This window comes from Elgaria multicarinata, chromosome 17, assembly GCF_023053635.1.
Source record: "Elgaria multicarinata webbii isolate HBS135686 ecotype San Diego chromosome 17, rElgMul1.1.pri, whole genome shotgun sequence".
Lineage (NCBI taxonomy): Eukaryota > Metazoa > Chordata > Lepidosauria > Squamata > Anguidae > Elgaria > Elgaria multicarinata.
This window is the reverse complement of record NC_086187.1, coordinates 20318314-20339249: the sequence shown is the minus strand read 5'-3', so window position 1 is coordinate 20339249 and position 20936 is coordinate 20318314. Positions and strand designations below refer to the sequence as shown.

The 20936-nt window shown below is 45.8% G+C and overlaps 1 protein-coding gene across 1 annotated transcript; it reads left to right on the top strand.

Moving 5' to 3' along the window:
• Positions 1-3573: 3573 nt before the first annotated feature.
• Positions 3574-17915, top strand: TMEM130 (transmembrane protein 130). Its single transcript, XM_063143484.1, has 8 exons — positions 3574-3679; positions 4614-4913; positions 6450-6621; positions 8114-8286; positions 11392-11476; positions 14421-14623; positions 16752-16864; positions 17733-17915. Exons 1-8 carry the CDS (start codon positions 3574-3576, stop codon positions 17913-17915), a joined length of 1335 nt encoding a protein of 444 aa, XP_062999554.1.
• Positions 17916-20936: the final 3021 nt, after the last annotated feature.

Below are 20936 nucleotides of genomic sequence, written 5' to 3'. Positions count from 1 at the left end.
GGTCACCCTACTCATAATAACTCTATGGGTTGGGTTATGCTGAGAGAAGATAGGATCGCAGTCTTAATTCATGTTGGCACCTTTTAGCATCTCAATTTTGGAGGGGGGAGGGAATCATGGGATATGAATTCTAATATAAACATAAGACTCACAAAGTCCCCAATTCAAATTTCTTATCTACCTTGAAACTGCATAGCCTTAGTGTTAAGGTGACCATAAGAAAAGGAGGACAGGGCTCCTGTATCTTTAACAGTTGCATAGAAAATGGAATTTCAGCCGGTGTTATTTGTATGCATGCCACACCTTGTGAAATTCCCTCTTCATCACAACAGTTAAAGCTGCAGGAGCAATACTGCAGCTATACTGTGACCAGATTTAAAAGAGGGCAGGGCAACTGCAGCTTTAACTGTTGGGATGAAGAGGAAATTTCACCAGGTTCTCCATATATACAAATGACACCTGCTGAAATTCCCATTTCAATACAATTGTTAAAGATACAAGAGCCCTGTCCTCCTTTTCATATGGTCACCCTACTTAGTGTTCAATCCTAGGCATGTTTAAATGGGGTGGGGGGAGAGACCCTATATCTCCCAGTATGCTCAGCCAGCCATGGTTGCCTGGCAAATGCTAGGAGTTGTGGGGCTTTTTTCTGTCTAAATATGCCTAGGATTGCACAACCTCCATCTACTATGAGGAGAGCAATACTGAGCAACCTTACAGGGCTGTTGTGAGTACTATGATCATGTATGTGAGGTGCATTCAGCCCCCCTGACATGTTATGAGAAGATTGATTCATATTTGGTTGGCAATCATAATTGTGTAAAATTAAGGGCTGGATCCTGATTTCATCCTACTTAGCGTATCCCCATTGAAATCAATAGGACACAAGTCAGTCCCATTGATTTTAATAGGTCTACTCTACGTAAGACTAAATCTGGCTCCAACCCAAAGTCTGTAGACTTTGTGAACAACATATTGAAAAATGACAACTGAAGTATGTTCTAGCTTTTAAAAAAGAGAGAGAATGACCAGAGTGCAGGACACGGAATAACAGGCTCAAGTTACAGGAAGCCAGATTCTGGCTGGACATCAGGAAAAACGTCCTGCCTGTTAGAGCAGTACGACAATGGAACCTAGGGAGGTGGTGGGCTCTCCCACCCTAGAGGCATTCAAGAGGCAGCTGGACAAGCATCTGTCAGGGATGCTTTAGGGTGGATTCCTGCATTGAGCAGGGGGTTGGACTCGATGGCCTTGTAGGCCCCTTCCAATTCTACTATTCTATGATTCTATGAAACCATGTATTCTTTCGGGGGGGGGGTTAATTTCAGCACACATCTGGGCCATTGTACTCTACATTTAGGATATGGAAGGCCATCAAATGTACAGATTTTTGGGACATTGTGTAATTAAAATGCTGTCTTGTACATTTGTCAACATCAGCACACCTGGCCTCATATTGCTAGGTGTGCAGCAGTCGTGAGTAACCCATGTGCTTTTTTGAACAGACAAATGTTGCATCCCTCGCTTCCGTATCCCCATCTTACAATCAGTCCTTGCAGTTAAGGTGGCCTGTTTGGGATTGTGCTAAAATAAGAAAAAGAAAAATAGCCATCTGAGTAAAAATGATTCAGCAGTTACAATGCACAGGAGTGGCCAGGAAGATGAGTCTCCCTATAGAGAAAGGAGTCTTTGTCCTATTTTGCGCCTCAGCCAAACGTACACATTTCATTCATCGTTTAAGCACATGCAAATATTTGTATTTCTCAGCATCCTTTGAACTGCTAGCAGCCAAAAGGCCTAGTGGTTCTTTTGCCATTGCTGCTGATTCAGCTGAATGAATACCATTCAGCTGTGCACTGTGCTATGGTGGACCATAAAACTGATATGTAGGAACTATAACAAAATGTGGCAGCGTGGAGTGCTCCTGTTAAGACTGCCAGCCAGCCAGCCATGCCCCTTTCCAAGGAAATCCATTCCATTTCCATTCTCCCCGCCACAAGGGCGGGTTTCTATTTTTCTTTTTCAACTGACCTAAGCCATCCTTGGGATGTTTGGGAAATCCTTTTGTCCCCTAAAGTTTTCTTTTTTTTAAAAAAAAAAAGTGTAATTTTTTAGAGTTCAGCATAGCTTGGGTTTCCCTCCAAGTACGCCCGTTTCCCTCTTAAGCACGGGTGGTGCTGTTTTCAGCCACACAAAGATTGGCACTCAGCTCAGATAGCTTTATCACACCAGCGTTATACTGTGCGTTCACTGCGAATTTCATGCAAAGGACTCAGAAGTTTTCCACCTCATAATCTGCTTTGATTGTTAAGTACTCCCATGCATCCTGCCTTAATTGTGCAATAAAGCAAAAAGATTCGCCATATTTTTGTTGTTGTTGTTCATTCGTTCAGTCGCTTCTGACTCTTCGTGACTTCATGGACCAGCCCACGCCAGAGCTTTCTGTCAGCCATCGCCACCCCTAGCTCCCCCAAGGTCAAGTCTGTCACCTCCAGAATATCATCCAATCATCTTGCCCTTGGTCGGCCCCTCTTCCTTTTGCCTTCCATTTTCCCTAGCATCAGCATCTTCTCATTTTGAGCGCATCTTCCGAGCAGCTGCTGTGGGGCAGGAGCAGGATTTTAAAGAAATCCTTACATCTGCGTAAGCTTTAAAGATAAAGACACCAAAATTGGCACAGTAATAGATATTAGGGAGAGCTTTAAGCATACCAAATTTGAACTGAATTGGGTCATCCGTTGATATTCTATGATTTTTTACATTTCCCCCCTTAAACTCATTTCTTGGTATGCAAAGGATCGCTGTCGCCCGGTAGCAAAAACAACAACAACCACGAAAGCTTAGTGCTACAATCCAAGGGAAGCAGGTACGTGGGATGAAGCTTTCTGTCCCATCTGGCCACCTTGGGTGGGAGGGTGCTGTTGCACCATGTCCTGCTTTGTTTAGGGTGACCCTATGAAAAGGAGGACAGGGCTCCTGTATCTTTAACAGTTGTATTGAAAAGGAAATTTCAGCAGGTGTCATTTGTATAGATGGGGAACCAGGTGAAATTTCCTCTTCATCACAACAGTTAAAGCTGCAGGTGCCCTGCCCTCTTTCAAATCTGGTCACTCTAGTATCACTCCTGCAGCTTTAACTGTTGTGATTACGGGGGAATTTCACCAGGTTCTCCATATGACATCTGCTGAAATTTCCTTTTCTATGCAACTGTTAAACATGCAGGAGCCCTGTCCTCCTTTCCATAGGGTCACCCTAGCTTCATTTGTCCCTGGCTGACAGTTGATTGGCCAATGTGTAAACAGAGTGTTGAACTAGATGGACCCCTCGGTCTGATCCAGCACGACATTTCTTATGCTCTTACAATGGCTCTCCGTTTGCAGCGGCTGGTTTATGCCCAATCTATGCAGAAAAGTTATTGCAAAATTTGAAACTTGGTGCACCCGGGTTTACTGCCTCTGATACTGGAGGTGCAGTGCCCCAAGATTGTCCTTAGGGGGCAGCAGCCGCCACTGAGGTTGGTCCGTCTCCTCCTTAAGGTGAAAAAAAGCAGAGGCCAGCTAGCAACAGCCGAAGATGAAGTCTGGCTGGCGGAGCAAAGCGGACGGAAGGTGGTATTTCTCTTCTCTAGAAAGCTCCTTCTTCAATGGCTCTGACATCTTCCTCCCTGAGTCTCCCCAAGGTAGCTTGCTGGGCGCTGTTTCTTTTCAATGTCAGGTCAGCTGCAGGTAAGAACAGATCTGTTCCTATTTCCTGGGAGGGAAAGGGCTGGAGTGCTAGTGAAAGCCGCAGATGCAAACCCGTCCGGCTGCAGACACAGTGGGAAGACTGAGGCTTCCCCTGCAAATCCATGAGCACAGCAATTCATGTTCAGATGCATCCAAGAGGAGCTGAATCGAATCTCCCCAGCAGCACGATTCGTTCCAATCCACCCAGGCATCGTGGAAGACAGAGAGGCAAGGATTGCCTTACATCTCCCTGGATGACAGGGCTAAAACTAGATGGTAAAATGGTGAATGGCATTCCAGCGGCTGTTTTTAAGGAAGAGGTGATACTAAACCAGCTAGCTAAGTTTAGACATTAGTGAAAAAGGTAGTGTTTTCACTAAAGTCTAAAATAAGCTAGGAGTAAAAACACGGGAACAATGTATATTATATTAGAAGCGGGTGTTTACTTTTAAAAAAATTTTTAAAGAAAATGTAGTATTGTGTAGAAAAGCCCCTAAAACTTTGTTAAAAAGAATGAGGGTGTTGTCTATATAATACTACTCTTAAGGTTAGTTTAATTGTTTGTTTTATAACTCCTGAAGGAGACTTCTTCTCCAAAACACGTAGAGCACAATCCATTTTCTTTCTTGAGGACTTCGCCTTTACTTTAGTCATTAGTTTACGGTGCTTTTCCCTCCATATCTGTGCATTCAGCTTCCTAGCCGTATAGTTTAGTTAGTTAGACACCTTCCCAATGGAAAAGAGAGGAAGATCCGTGGTGAAACAGGACTTCTGTGCAGAATTTGAGGCAGGTGACATTACGATGGTTATTGCTTTGTTGTTATAAGATCTATCAGAAAAAATATCTCTAAAATTAAAAGATGTGGTTTTTTAAACTTGTTTTTACAGTCCTCTATGATCTGGAAATCACCAGCAACGGCCCCGTCACCACAGAAGCAGAGGCTGTGATTCATTCCACCTTGCATATAAAGAATGAAGGCCTTTCATCCATCCGTGGGAAGAAGTACCGCTTCCAGTGGATTTATGCCCCTCTGACTTTGGTGGAGAAATCTGAGCATGGAGTGAACTCAGCCATTAGAGTGACCAGTTGGTTTCCAGGAATCTTTCCTGTTTCTCTCCAGGTGACACTCACAGGCTGCAGGTTCTGCCAGATCCTTGCAAGCAACCAAACGGCACTACAGGTATCAGGTAAAATCTAAATATTTTGTTACCTGTGCAGATGACAGAAGGAGGTCTCATGTAGCGCTTTGAAACATGCCATACAGGGCTGGTGGGGTGGGGGTCAGTTAGAGGGGGCGGCCAAAGATGTGAACTTCGTGGGGCCCTCCATCCTGTGACACACACACACACCACTTGCCTGCCTGCCAAGTCATGGAATTACCTTTTGGCACCAGGTGTGTTTGAGAAACCACCTGCCACTTTGGCTCCGGTGATGCCCTAGAACTATGCAATGTCAGTCTCCTTAGAAGCATCTGTCCCCATTCTCCCTCCAGTCTCCCTGGGACAACTTTCATGGCGAACCATTAAGAAGGATGCAATCCTATCGGATCCACCCTTGATACTCATAAGCGTATGAACCCGAAGGCTTATGAGTACCCAGAGCAGAACAGAAGGCATGGTGGAAAGATTTTTGCCTGTCTAGCAGAGGTATCGGGGAAGGGAAGCATTTTCACCTGTCTAGCAGAGGTATCGGGGAAGGAAAGTATTTTTGCCCAACTAGCAGAGGTATCGGGGAAGGAAAGCATTTTCGCCTGTCTAGCAGAGGTATTTGGGAAGGAAAGCATTTTCACCCGTCTAGCAGAGGTATCGGGGAAGGAAAGGATTTTCACCCGTCTAGCAGAGGTATCGGGGAAGGAAAGCATTTTCACCCGTCTAGCAGAGGTATCGGGGAAGGAAAGCATTTTCGCCCGTCTAGCAGAGGTATTGGGGAAGGACCACAGCTTTTAAAGCTCAACTAAAAACTTTTCTTTTTCCTAAAGCTTTTAAAACTTGATGTTGTGCAGACTTCTACTGTTACTTTCTACTGTTAGTTTTTCCCTACCCTGTGCCTGCTTACCCTTCCCTGTACCTGTTGGCATTCTCTTCCCCTCCTTATTGTTTTACTATGATTTTATTAGATTGTAAGCCTATGCGGCAGAGTCTTGCTATTTACTGTTTTACTCTGTACAGCACCATGTACATTGATGGTGCTATATAAATAAATAATAATAATAATAATAATAATAGCAGTGGTATCAGGGAAGGAAAGCATTTTCGCCTGTCTAGCGGAGGTATCGGGGAAGGAAAGCATTTTCGCCCATCTAACAGAGGTATCTGAGAAGGGGTGAAGGAGGCTGGGAAAGCCAGAGGATTCCTCGAATAGTCGCCTTCCCACTCACCCCTCCCCATTCACGGGAGCGCCCCTTTCCCTTCAAGGTTGCAAGGCACCTGGCTGCGAAGGGGAGAGGGTGGAGGAGTTCAAAGCGGTGCCTCCACCCTCAGATCCAGAAGTCCAAACTATCCTATGTCCCTCCTGCCCAACTGGGCTATAGGATTGCTCTCTAAATTGCCTTTTTGTTAATGCACGGCTGGCTGGGGAATCGCAGAAATTGTAGGGCTTTTGTCTGCTGAAACATGCCTAGATTGCATCCTAACTGAGAGATTTCCTTTTTAGGCAGGAAGGTCTGTGAGCGTATTGGATGAAACACGGCTAATAAATATATTCTTTGCTTCTTTCTTCTACAGAGTTTATAGTAGGGACCCTGGTGTTCACCCAAACAGAGGACCACCATGTAGCTGGCAAAGTGTACCCTCAACCTGCGTCAACCACTCCGGCCCGGATATCATTCTTTCTCCATGATCCAAGTCATTATTTTAATTCAGCATCGTTCATTTACAACTGGGATTTTGGAGATGGGTATGTCCCTATGGATTTCTCCTCCTTCCCCACCCCACCCCAATACACTTTATATATTTTAGCAAACAACCCTTTTTAATGAAAATTCCAGCCCAGACCAATATGTAGTCCCACTCAGAGTAGATTTATAGAAATGAATGTGGCTTAAATTATGACTAACACCTGAATTATCTACAGCAGGGATGGGTAACACATGGCCCGTGGGCCACATGCTGCTCCCTTGCGGCCCCCAGAATCCAGCAGGGGGACAGAGTTTACAGCAGGGGAAGGCATCTGTGAAACTACCCAACGGTGCTACATTTGAGGGCTCTGTAGCTGCTACAGAGTCCTAAAAGGTTCAAATTTAGTTTGCTAACAATGCTACGGATGTCATTTTTTTCATTCAAAAAACCAGATAATTTATTTTTGGATCGCTTGGCAGACTGTGGCCAATGGGGAGTGGGGAAATCTAGAAAGGGGTGAAAATACCCCAAAGGCTTCCAGAAAATGCCCCACTCTGGTCTACAGGACTGCAACCTAAAGTAGGTTTTTTCCACAGCCGCCTTCCTATTTGTGGAGATGTGGCTATGCCATGGCAATTTGAATGCATATCTAAGGAGTGGGCAATTGCTCAGGGTCGGTCCAGAACCCCACTGGGGGACACCCCTGCCACAGCACCACTGCCGAATTTGCTACTGAAATCCAGCAACATGGCGGGTAAAAAGCGATGATTTTCCTTTAAAACCAGGGCCATTTCTACACCTGCCTTTTTTACCCCGGGATCATCCCTGGACGTCCAAATGACACACAGGGGATCCCGGGAGCAGGCAGGAACGACCCCTCCATTTTCCTGGGATAGTCTAGGGTGACCATATGAAAAGGAGGAGAGGGCTCCTGTTTCTTTAACAGTTGTATTGAAAAGGAAATTTCAGCAGGTGTAATTTGTATATATGGGGAACCTGGGGAAATTTCCTCTTCATCACAACAGTTAAAGCTGCAGGTGCCCTGCCCTCTTTTAAATCTGGTCACTCTAGTATAGCTCCTGCACCTTTAACTGTTGTGATGAAGACAGAATTTCACCAGGTTCTCCATATATACAAATGACACCTGCTGTAATCCCTATTTCTATGCAACTGTTAAAGATACAGGAGCCCTGTCCTCCTTTTCATATGGTCACCCTAGATCAGCTTTCCTCAACCTGGGGCGCTCCAGATGTGTTGGACTACAACTCCCAGAATGCCCCAGCCAGGCTGGGGCATTCTGGGAAATGCAGTCCAACGCATCTGGAGCGCCCCAGGTTGAGGAAGGCTGCCCTAGATAATCCATAGGTGTAGAAAGGGCCAAGGTCTGTTGGGAAGTAAAATTACACTCCCAGGAGGTTTCCAGGATAATGATCCTACTTTCCAACGAGGCATGCACACCTGCCAAAGGGTTAGGCCGGCCCTGCAACCTCTCTCTGCCTAAAGAAGAGAATGACTGCGAATGTGTCCCGTCCCCCCCCTGTGGTATGCAGAACTGAGCTGACAACAGAAGAGTCCTCCATCTACCACAATTACTCCAGTGCCGGGACTTGTGTGGTACACCTCGACGTGACAGCGGAATGGAGGCAAGATGAGACAAGCCGGGAGCATCCGAGGAGGACTGCCCAGAAAACGGGGCATTTCGTTGCTACGTTGGAGCTGTTGGGTAAAGTCAAATAAACCAGAAATTTCAAGGCAAGATCAAGCCCATCCCCGGAAGCCTTTTGGGCCATGAGGAACACAAATTCAGGGGGATACTATCCTCTCCCCCGCACACACACTAATCTGATTTTCCTCCCCTGAACCAGCTCATGATGGTTCTTATTGTCCACCACCACCTTTGCTCTGATCTCACCCTCCTCACTTGAACCATCTCAGCCTCTTTCCCTACACCTTCTGGTTAGGATCATAAGAAGAGCCCTGCTGGATCAGACCGGGGGTCCATCTGGTCCAGCATTCTGTTCACACAGTGGCCACAAGCAGGGTGTGGTGCTACAGCACCCTCCCACCCATGTTCCCCAACAGCTGGTGTATGTAGGCTTACTGCCTCAGGTACTGGAGGTAGCACACAACCATCAGGGCTAGTAGCCATTGAAAGACTTCTCCTTCAAGAATTTATCCAACCCCCTTTTTAAAGCCATCCAAATTGGTGGCCATCACTACATCTTGGGGTGGTAAATTCCATAGTGAGCCAGTATGGTGTAGTGGCTAAAGTGTTGGACTGGGAGTCAGGAGATCCAGGTTCTAATCCCCCACTCGGCCATGGAAACCCACTGGGTGACTTTGGGCCAATCACAGATTCTCAGCCCAACCCACCTCACAGGGTTGTTGTTGTGAGGATAAAATGGAGAGGAGCAGGATTATGTTTGCTGCCTTGGGTTCCTTGGAGGAAAAAAGGTGGGATATAAATATAAATATCATCATCATCATCATCATCATCTCTGTGCTATATGAAGAAGTCCTTCCTTTTATTTGTCCTGAATCTCCCAACAACCAGCTTCATGGGATGACCCTTTTGGGTTCTATTCTTTTGAGAGAGGGAGAAAAATGTCTCTCTATCCACATTCTCCAAACCAGGCATAATTTTGTACTCCTCTATCATGTCTCCCCTTAGCCTCCAAGGAGGCTAAGGAGAACAAAGTTTCAAAAACTTAGATGACAAACTGTTAAAATACTGGGGAAATCAAAAGGATTTCACCTGGCATCGAAAAGAGTATAACATATAGTCGTGTGAAAAAGAAAGTCTTGGAATTGTATGATTTTACATATCAGGACATAATAACGATCATCTGTTCCTTAGCAGGTCTAAAAATTAGGTAAATACAACCTCAGATGAACAACAACACAGGACATATTACACCATGTCATGATTTATTTAACAGAAATAAAGCCAAAATGGAGAAGCCACATGTGAAAAAGTAAGTACACCTTATGATTCAATAGCTTGTAGAACCACCTTTAGCAGCAATAACGTGAAGTAATCATTTTCTGTATGACTTTATCAGTCTCTCACATCATTGTAGAGGAATTTTGGTCCACTCTTCTTTACAACATTGCTTCAGTTCATTGAGGTTTGAGGGCATTTGTTTATGCACAGCTCTCTTGAGGTCCCGCCACAGCATTTCAATCGGGTTGAAGTCTGGACTTTGACTGGGCCATTGCAACACCTTGATTCTTTTCTTTTTCAGACATTCTGTTGTAGATTTGCTGGTGTGCTTGGGATCATTGTCCTGTTGCATGACCCAATTTCGGCCAAGCTTTAGCTGTCAGACAGATGGCCTCACATTTGACTCTAGAATACTTTGGTATACAGAGGAGTTCATGGTCAACTCAATGACTGCAAGGTTCCCAGATCCTGTGGCTGCAAAACAAGCCCAAATCATCACCCCTCCACCACTGTGCTTGACAGTTGGTATGAGGTGTTTGTGCTGATATGCTGTGTTTGGTTTTCGCCAAACGTGGCGCTGTGCATTACGGCCAAACATCTCCACTTTAGTCTCGTCTGTCCAAAGGACATCGTTCCAGAAGTCTTGTGGTTTGTTCAGATGCAACTTTGCAAACCTAAGCCATGCTGCCACGTTCTTTTTAGAGAGAAGAGGCTTTCTCCCAGCAACCCTTCCAAACAAACCATACTTGTTCAGTCTTTTTCTAATTGTACTGTCATGAACTTTAACATTTAACATGCTCACTTAAGCCTGTAGAGTCTGAGATGTAACTCTTGGTTTTTTTGCAATTTCTCTGAGCATTGCACGGTCTGACCTTGGGGTGATTTTGCTGGGACATCCTCTCCTGGGAAGATTGGCAACTGTCTTGAATGTTTTCTACTTTTGAATCATCTTTCTCACTGTAGAATGATGGACTTTAAATTGTTTGGAAATGGCCTTATAACCCTTCCCAGATTGATGGGCAGCAGCAATTGCTTCTCTAAGATCATTGCTGATGTCTTTCCTCCTTGGCATTGTGTTAACACACACCTGAATGCTCCAGACCAGCAAACTGAAAAAACTTTGGCTTTTATAGAGGTGGTCATACTTGCTGATAATCAATTAATCACGGGCATTTGATTAGCAGCACCTGTCTGCTACTTAGCATCTTAATTACTATAGAAGCAGTAAGGGTGTACTTACTTTTCCACACATGGCTTCTCCATTTTGGCTTTATTTCTGTTAAATAAATCATGACACGGTGTAATATGTCATGTGTTGTTGTTCATCTGAGGTTGTATTTACCTAATTTTTAGACCTAAAGAACAGATGATTGTTATTATGTCCTGATATGTAAAATCATACAATTCCCAGAGGGTGTACTTTCTTTTTCACACAACTGTAGGTGCCAGGCAAACCTCTCTAGGGAACTCATTCCACAGCTGGGGTGCCACAGCAGAGAAGGCCCTCCTCCTGGTAGCCACCTGCCTCACTTCCTTTGGCAGGGGCTCGTGGAGAAGGACCCCTGAGGATGATCTTAGAGTCCAGGCAGGTGCATATGGAGGTGAAAGGTAGACTCACTGAGGGAGGGAGCCCACTGAGGGTCTCTTGCCCAACCGCCTGCCAAAAACTGCAGCTGGCACTGGTATATCTCCAGATGCTTGGGGTTTTGATTTCCAGAAGACTCTTCCAGCATGAGCAATGGTAAGGAATGCTTGGAGTTGAAGTCTGAAATGTTCTGAGATCAACTTCCTGGTCTAGAATATTAATTAAATGTTTCCAACGCTGCAGCCAAATGTTTCCCTTTGTAGCCACAGCTTTACGGCTCTGAACCTTCTCTATTGCAGATGCTATACGAAGTATTAACATCACAGGCTCCACAGAGGCACAGGTGATGGAAAACGTCAATTTATCTCTGCATATCCAAGGCAGGTAAGCAACTCATTTAAACAAGGGAACACCCACACCACAACCTGGTTCTCTATTTTCCCAGTTTCCCACCGGATTGACTATTTTCGTTATCCCATGGCATTTTCTGGGATAGCCCCAGCCGTAGTATAATTGGGGAAGAGCCATTACTGAGTGATAAACTCAGGGCCACACCCAATTGTAGGTGGAGCCAGAGGCAAAAGTGGGTGGAGTTATCCTTTTCTTTCTCTCTCCCTCTCTCTCTGGAGGTTGCACATAGTCATCAGGACTAGCCGCAATTGATAGGTGCAGGGCCGGCGCTTCCATAGAGGCCAGTTAGGCGGCTGCCCAGAGCACCAAGTTAAGGGGGCAGGTAACATGGCCTCATCCCCGCCTGTCTCTGCCTACCTGGGGTGGGGGTGGGGGTACAGTGGGGTGGGGGGGTGAAAGCTGCTCACCTTGCCTAGGGCGCAAAAAACCCTGGATAGGTGTACCCTTCCGTGAGCATATTGAAGTGGTATCTTGCTATCATCGTCAAGGAACAGCTTTCAAGTTAAATCTTGGGATTGTTAGGACAGACGTAAACAGAACCAAGTGCAGGGAGTGGACTTTGGCCTAGGGGTATCCTGATGCGACTCTCCAACGGCGAGATCATTGCTATTTGCTGTCAGAACCAAGGTCCAAAGACCGTGTGTCCATCCCTGAACTCAGCAGAGCAAAGGTCTGCAAAACTCATCCACGCCACAAAAAGTCACATCTCCAGGCTAAACTTGGCACATTGCATCTAAAAATAATCAGCAATGATGACCCTGGAGCAGACCGGGTGGGGGGGGCGGTTGGAGTTGCTTTCCACTCTCAGGCAATGTTTACATGGCCAGCTGGGTTGTTGGCCTTCTTCTTTGTTTGGACAAGAACAGACAGAGTGTAAGATGTTAAGGTGGCCACTCACACATGGTCAAAAAGAGGACTGTGGTTTGCGTACTGTTTTTGTATGCTAACTTATACATATAGCTGCAATTTTAGAAATGATGGTTATAACTGAAAGACAAATACAGTCCAGCTCACGGAGACGGTGACCAGGGGACCACTGCTCAGCCTTGCTCAGTCTGCTGTCCAGGTGCTAACTGGTGATGAGGCACAGTTCTGAGAGTTCCTTCTCTGTAAACTGGAATTGAACAGGGTACTCTTGCAAATAGAGGGGGGCCCTCTGTAAAAGAGGACACCCAGCCATCCTATTTCAGCCATGCTTCAGCTACCCAGTGGTGCCCTGATAGTAACGGCTTCCCTCGCAAGGCTTCCTGCAGATTTCACACGCTGCGCTTGTCCTACAATTAGGAACGCCAGAGGAATTTGAAATGGAATCACAGGAGTTCAGATCATGGATTCTGCAACGGACCGTTTTTTTTCCTGGGTCACACGGATTCTGTGGACTTGCAGACTGTTCTTTTTCACCTTCTGAATTTTTGTGCATATTTAGCCGTAGAGAACTACCCTATTTCTTCGATTCTAAGACACATTTTTTCCCCATATAAACATCTCTAAAAATGGAGTGCATCTTAGAATCGTGGGTGTGTTTTAGGGTTTTTTTTTCTGTTGGTGGTACTGAAATTAGTGTGCGTCTTACAATCAAAGAAATACAGTACATCCCTTTTTTGAAAAATGGCCATATATGCACATTTTCCCTGTAGACTAAAGCATGAAAATGCACATTTGGGGGGGTGGGGAGGGATTTCACCATTTCTGCAAGTGGAAATTTGTGCGAATGTGAATTCGCATGAATGCAAATCTGCGCAAATTAATGAAATTGGAAAAAATCCAATTCTGTCAATGAGCAGACAATGGAACGAGAGGCACCTGATAATTCACAAAACGCAAACAGAATGGGTTTTACAAAATCCATGTGTCTCTACTTATAATTTTCCTGTGAGCTGTATCAATGAGGGGAAAATGGCCTGGTTTGAAAGAACCATCTTAGTGTGGGCAGCAGAACTGGCTGCAATTCACAGGTGCATTTTCCCTGATCATTGTTCATTCTGGCTGGGGGTTATGGGAGTTTTATTCCAAAACTACAACTCCCAGAGGGCACCGGGTTGGGAGAGGCTGGCATACAGCATACATACCCTAACGTATGAAAAAGTGCACACGTCTGGTTTGTGTTGTGTTCAACTGCAATGCTTCCTCTGCATGTAACACAGCACAATAGACACATGGGCATTCATTACATACACTGTGAATGCTTCCTGTTTACCCCAGAAGGAAAGAGAGTTCCGTGTCGCAGAATACCCGTATTGTGAAAATTTTATAATTCCATCACATATTACTCTCCCAAAGCACCTAAAAAGCATGGCAATTGAACATGTGGCCTTGCCAAGGTTCTTGGATTCCAACTGCCATCATTTGGGCCATGCTGGCTGGGGATTATGGGACTTAGAGTCCAACATCATTGGGATGGCCACGGGTTCCCCATGTCTGACCAAAAGCAAAGGTCTGGAGTTAAATCAGGATTTAATAGAAGATTTCTGGGTAATTTGCAGTAGTTCATCACAGATTCCCAACTCTAAATGGTTTAACAGTCATAGAACCAAAAGGCTTTTCCCCCCATCCTAAATTAGGCTATTAGATTCCAGAAAGTGGGGTGGTGAGGGCAACAGGAGTATGTTTGCATGGGAAAAGGTTGACGTGGGTGTGAGGTCCAGTTCTGGTACTGAAAACATCCTCTTGGTCCAGCCTTCCCACCCCCCAACCTGGTAACCTCTGGTTGTGTTGGACTACAACAGCCATCATGCCCACCCAGTTGTCCTGGGCTGAGCATGTGCTTAGAAACACCCTTTTTTCCACAATCCTACACCCACCTTCCTGGAACTCAAGGATCTAGTGAAAAACAACATCGTTCCTGCAAGCTGAAAGTCCGTTCACCCTTACCCTCAAGGGTACCGGACTCCTTCTTGTTTTCCACGTTGCTTTTCAGCCCACCTCTCATCTTGTGCTGGTTAATCAAGACGGAATGCATCTCGCTCCAAGGGAATCACTGCCACCTAGTGGTGACCAACGCTACATCCTACCATCTGAACCACAACTTCAGTGACCCTGGGCAGTACTGCCTCAGCGTGCGGGTCGAGAATGGGGTGAACATGCTGCAGTCGTACCAGGAGATTCAAGTAAGGCCATCAGGTGAGGGATAGGAGAAGGGGATTTGCACAACAACTTGGGACCAGGATACCTGAGAGAGCGCCTTCTCCCCTACCAACCTGCCCGGTCACTGAGGTCACCCAAGGGCCTGCTCCTGGTAGTTCCACGTAGACCCATCCTCCGATTGGAGTCCACAAGGGGAAGAGCCTTCATTGTGGTGGCTCCCCTCCTGTGGAATTCCCTGCCTCTGGAGGTCAGGCAGGCGCCAACTTTGTATTCCTTTCGGCGCCTCCTGAAAACGTCATTATTCCAGGAAGGCTTTCCTTAATGACCAGCCATGGTTCACGGTACATTTTGCTTCTTTTAAAATCTACTTGCAGTGTTTTATTCTGTTTTTATGTTATTTTATCTTGTACACCGCTCTGAAATTTTCAATGGGGACTGGTATATAAATATTGTAAATAATAATAATAATAATAATAATAATAATAATAATAATAATAATAATAATGTGGGCCACCTTTGTGTCTGCACCAATGTTCCTCACCCCATTTACTTTGGGTCCTCCCTGACTCAGGTCATTCATGTGAGGCAAGCAGTAGAGTAATGGAACCAGGGATCTTGGGCATACAATGCCAGGACTTCTTTTATTAGCAGGGACACCTGACTCTTACAATCCATTTGGACTCCACTCGAACTCGAGCCTTTGGGGTATGGCTCCTTCTCTGTGGAACTCCCTGCCCATTGAGGTCAGCCAGGCACAACGTTGTTTTGTTTTTGAAACTTGCAGAAGACATTTTTTTAAAAAACAAACCTTCTCTGACTGACCAGCCACAGTTTTCTTGGCATAATCAGATTTTAAAGGTGTTTATTATTTGAAGTGAGCCAGTGGGGTGGTTTGAGTATTGGACTGGGACTCAACAAACCCAGGTTCTAAGGCAGGGTTTTCCAAACTTTTCATGTTGGTGACACACGTTTTAGACCTGCATCATTTCGCGACACAGTAATTCAGTTTTACTAGCAAACCAGAGGTTAAACTAACCCCTTATAAGAGATACGGACACATACATAAATTGTAATAATGAAATGTATGGGGACACAACATATCGCATGAAAACCTTTCACCTATATATTTTTTTAAAATATATGATTTGCAAGATTAATAACATCCATTTCCAAGACTTTTCGCATTGAACCAATTTTGTCGAGCTGCGATCGAGCGGCGGTTGAGACGGTGTCCTATCAAAAAACTGGACCCATGGAATTTCTCGAATGTGTCACTTCAGGTGCAGCCGTGTCACCGGAAGTGACGCAGAATCAGGTGTTTCAACCCGATTATGCATACTGCGCACGCGCAGTACCTGTATGATCCCTCGACCGTGGTGTGCATACACGGATACGACGGAAGGAGAATATACTAGTGCACCATATTAATCAGCACCTTTGCTGCGTAAAAATGCATGCAGGTCGGTATTGCTTATTTCACATAGACTCAGAGGTTTCTCGTTACGTTCGCGTGACACACCTACACACTGCAGCTGACACACGAACGTGTCGTGACACGCAGTTTGGAAAGCTCTGGTCTAAGGGGTCAGACAAATTCCTGGAGGAGAAGGCTATCAATGGCTACTAGCCCTGTTGGCTCTGTGCTACCTCCAGTCGAAGAGGCAGTAAGCTTGTGTGCACCAGTTGCTGAGGAATATGGGTGAGAAGGGGCTATTGCACTTGTGTCCTGCTTGTGGGTTCCTGGTCGACAGCCGGTTGGCCACTGTGTGAACAGAACGCTGGACTAGACAGGCCCCTGGTCTGATTATCATAGCTCTCCTTACATTCTTAGGTTCAGGATATATTGTTCTTTGTTATCATGTAAAGCATTTTAGGGGTGGCTTCATCTTGAATGGGCAATGAAGACCCATGGGTTTTCCTAAAGACCTGTTCCCGGTGGAGATGGAACCTTGCTCCCTGTGGAGATGAATTCTTCTACGACAGTTGCCTACATTTTCAGACTCTCCCTGAGGACAGGAGGGCGTGGCTATGGGGACTACCATGATGAGTGCCTGCATGTCAAAATTCACCACTACCCTGCTGGAACTTATTCATCCTTAAATCCATTGCCTGAATCGCACATGCAGTGGCAATATCTGAGACTTCTCCTTGTGTTCTTCTCTAGGCATTCATCCAGCATTCTTAGCTCTGCCGTGCGTCGTTCTTTTAGCAGCCGTGCTGGGGTTAGGCGTCTACGTGACATTCCGAGGCACCGCGCAGCAAAAGGATCTTGTGGAGGTACGGCCTTAAACGCCTGCCGCGCTCATGCTGAAAAACCGAAGCTAAAGGGATCGCCTTTCCGTACTTCCTCTGGGAAGAATGGCATTCATTGAAAGAGGTGGAGGCTGTTGTCTCCTATGTCAGTGGGGCACTGCGTCCACTCCAGGTTTCAGTCAGGACTCCAAATGGATTTATCCAAGGTGTGCTCCTTTAGAGTACCTGACTGGTTCTGCTAGAAACCCAGAGCAGATTCACCATCCCACTGACTTCAGAGCCACCAGCCTCCACTGCTAGAAAGTTGTGAAGGAAGGGGTTGAAATGTGTAAACCAGAGCTGTGCATGGAACCCCCCTGATTCACTTCGGAGGCCGATTCGGAGTTTCCGAATCGACGCCGATTTGACTTGGGTCGCTTTGGGACCGGGCCGACTTGCTTCAGATCTGGAACTGAAGTGACATACAGACAACCAAAGCGGGTCAGCTGTTGTGGTTTCTTGGGTGCTCACCAAGCAGCCGTTCAGTGGGCACCCAGGAAAGCTGCATGACAGGCCAACTGGGAGTCCCTCAGACTCACCCCTCACCCCCCAAAACCAGAGCCACTGCCGTCACCTGCCTGCGGGACTTACCTGTCCCCTCTGGCAGCCACCCATCCTCAACGAGAGCTGCCATTTTAAACAAAGATGGGGGTTCTGTCATTTCATACATCTAAGTTCACAAACTACGGTGGCCATCAAGGGCCATTTCAGAAGCATTTAAATCATTAAATTAAATTAATGCTAAATGCATTAAATAACAAACACCTCATGAGAGGGGGATTATTTGCCCTCTCACCTCTTCTCTTTCTAGTTCTGGAACTGATCTCCATCTCTTCTATCTTCACCATTACAGGTTGCCGATTTTGACTTCTCCCCTGTGTCTGACAAAGCGCCTTCCAGTTCTGAGTGGACCTGCAGTCAACTGTGCTGCCAGACGTGCTTCTTTCGGCCCTCGCAAGAGCGCTGCGCCTCCGCCGTTGAGCATCGCCACCTCTTGCGCCCGTTGGGCAAGCCAGCTAAGATGTACACCGCGTGAAGGAGGCCACTTCATTTCTTTCGCATTACCGCTGTGCCCTGCCTTGCCTCTCTCATCCCACCGATTATCCTTCATGGATAAACGAGGGGATTGTTGATTTTTTTCGTTTGCTGGTTGACCCAAAGATAAATTCTTGGTTAAGCCCAGGACTGGTAGATGAACACATCTAGTCAAGGCTGGTTGCTCTCATTTCGACAGGTTGTAAATCCATTCCAGGTTTCAGTAGGGTGACCCTATGAAAAGGAGGACAGGGCTCCTGTATCTTTAACAGTTGTATTGAAAAGGAAATTTCAGCAGGTGTCATTTGTATATATGGAAAACCTGGTGAAATTTCCTATTCCTCACCACAGTTAAAGCTGCAGGTGTCCTGCCCTCTTTTAAGTCTGGTCACTCTAGTATAGCTCCTGCAGCTTTAACTGTTGTGATGAAAAGGGAATTTCACCAGGTTCTCCATATACACAAATGACACCTGCTGAAATTCCCTTTTCTATGCAACTGTTAAAGATACAGGAGCCCTGTCCTCCTTTTCATAGGGTCACCCTACTGAATCTCCCACCAGTCAGCTTCATATTCCCGCTCCACAATATCATTTTTTAGGTAGGGTGACCCTATGAAAAGGAGGACAGGGCTCCTGTATCTTTTACAGTTGCATAGAAAAGGGAATTTCAGCAGGTGTCATTTGTATATATGGAGAACCTGGTGAAATGTCCTCTTCATCACAATAGTTAAAGCTGCAGGAGCTATACTGCAGCTATACTGTGACCAGATTTAACAGAGGGCAGGGCACCTGCAACTTTAACTGCTGTGATGAAGAAGAAATTTCACCAGGTTCTCCATACATACAAATAACACTTGCTGAAATTCCCTTTTCAACACAACTGTTAAAGATACAGGAGCCCTGTCTTCCTTTTCATATGGTCACCCTAGTTTCAGTAACCAACTGCCGGAACTCTAAAGGTGCCGGATGTAATTTGGGGATAGAGTTCAGTGCTTTGGACAGCTCCTTCAGAGTTCTGGCTGGTTCTAACAGAAATGCAATAGACTGAAGGCTGTGGTTATAATGACAGAACACAATTAGGGTGCTTAGCACTCAACCACAAAAAACGCACACATTTAAAGTGGAAAATAAACAAACATTTTAATATATTTCTGCTGTGGGTGAATCATATGATTCACCCACAGTAGAAATATGTAAAAAATGTTCATTTATTTTCCACTTTAAATGTGTGTCTATTTGTGGTTGAGTGCTAAGCACCCTAATTGTGTTCTGGTTCTAACAGAAACCCCAGAATGGATTCACAGCCCCACCAAAATCAGAGACACCAGCCTCCACCAATTATATCACTGACTCCAAAAAGCTTAACGCTGAAAATGCAGTGCGATTGTATGTTTATTCAAACATACGACTAAGTCCAATAAGACTTAATCTCTAGTAAGCATGATTAGGATTGTACACTAATGGCATTTAAAAAATCAACCTGACTATAAGACCTGGTTTACATGTAACAACAACCCAGCATATGGGTTGTTGTTGAACCCCCAGTTGTTGCAGAATTGTGGCTTGTTGTTACTTGTGAACCCTGCACTATAGTGTAACATTGGATTATTAATCACAAACAACCCAGGAAGAGAATTTAGGGTTTGTTGGGTCTTGAACTTATGGTTAACAATCCATTGTTAAACCACAGTGCAGGGTTTGCACGCAACAACAGCCCACGATTCAACCTAGACTATGGTTACATGCAAACCAGGCCTGGGTTGTGCATGTTATGTAACAGGGCCCCTGCCAATGTCCAAATTGTCTCATAATTGCATAATTTTGTATTCAGGTGTTTATCTGCAGCCCTTTTGAGATTTCGTCAACTCTTACTGTTTCGTTGTTGTCGCAAATGAAAATACTAAGGGGGTGGGGGGGAGATAATATCCACTCCTATTACCCCCTCAATACCCATGTGCCTTTGAGTTGCCAATGAGTTTGCTATGTATTTGCAGACAGCATCAAGGCGTTCCTTAGAACCCCTTTCTTTTCTTCTTTTCTAAAATCCTTCCCCCAAATCCCTGTTCTAATTCTGACTCTGTTGAAAAGTGATCTCTGTTTACTATGGCGTTGATTAGACATATAAAGGCATTCAGCAGCTAAAGCCGGGGTATCCAACCTCAGGCCGGGAGCCAAATCTAGCCCATCTGCAGTTCCCAAATGGCCACGCCCCTTTTTTCCTGGTCCCACCCCCTTCCCCCCCACCCACCAACCATTTGACGGCTTCCTAGATTTGGTGCAGGTTCACTCCCCCTATCCTGCAAGGCCAAAATGCCTCCTCTAAGTCTTAAGCTCAACTACGCTGGTGGGGGTTTGGCCACGCCCCCTCGCACCATTGGCTCCACCCACCGCTGGCACGCACCCTCTGAGGCCTTCTCCAAAATGACATCTTGGCCGTAGAGAAGCTTCGACACCCTCGAGCTAAGGTTTCACTGGTTTAAAATAATGGGTTCTCAGATGCCATCTGAGGAGGGCACCCAAAGAGGCAGTGAACCAGGTGCTTTGCGTCCCAAGAAGAAGTAAACCAAAATGCGTTCAGGGTGGTTTGGCCCTGGTTGCTGTGCCTCTCCTCGTGCGTGCTGACAAATATCCGTATGGACTAGCAGCAGACAGAATGGGGATTGGCACACTCCTTTGCAAGAACACTACTAGCACTGAGGGAAAAGCGGCCATCTGGAAGTGTTCCTTAATTCTCACTTGCAGCAGGCGCCGAGGACAGCGTTGTGAGTGTGATGTGGGCTGTCAAACCCATCAGCTCTTGACATGTTATTTCTCCTGACGTGCCACATCAGTGGCGTGATTTCAAACAAGGCTTTGAAATGCATCCTGGGCAAGCATCCGTCAGAGCTCTCTCCCGATGCTCATCATAAACAAAAGCAGAATGGGTTTTGCCTCCTTTTATCACATACCATCTTAATAAACCACGTCCTGATGCCTGGAAAACAAACCCAGCGTGTGCAGGCAGCTTATTCCACATGGAAATC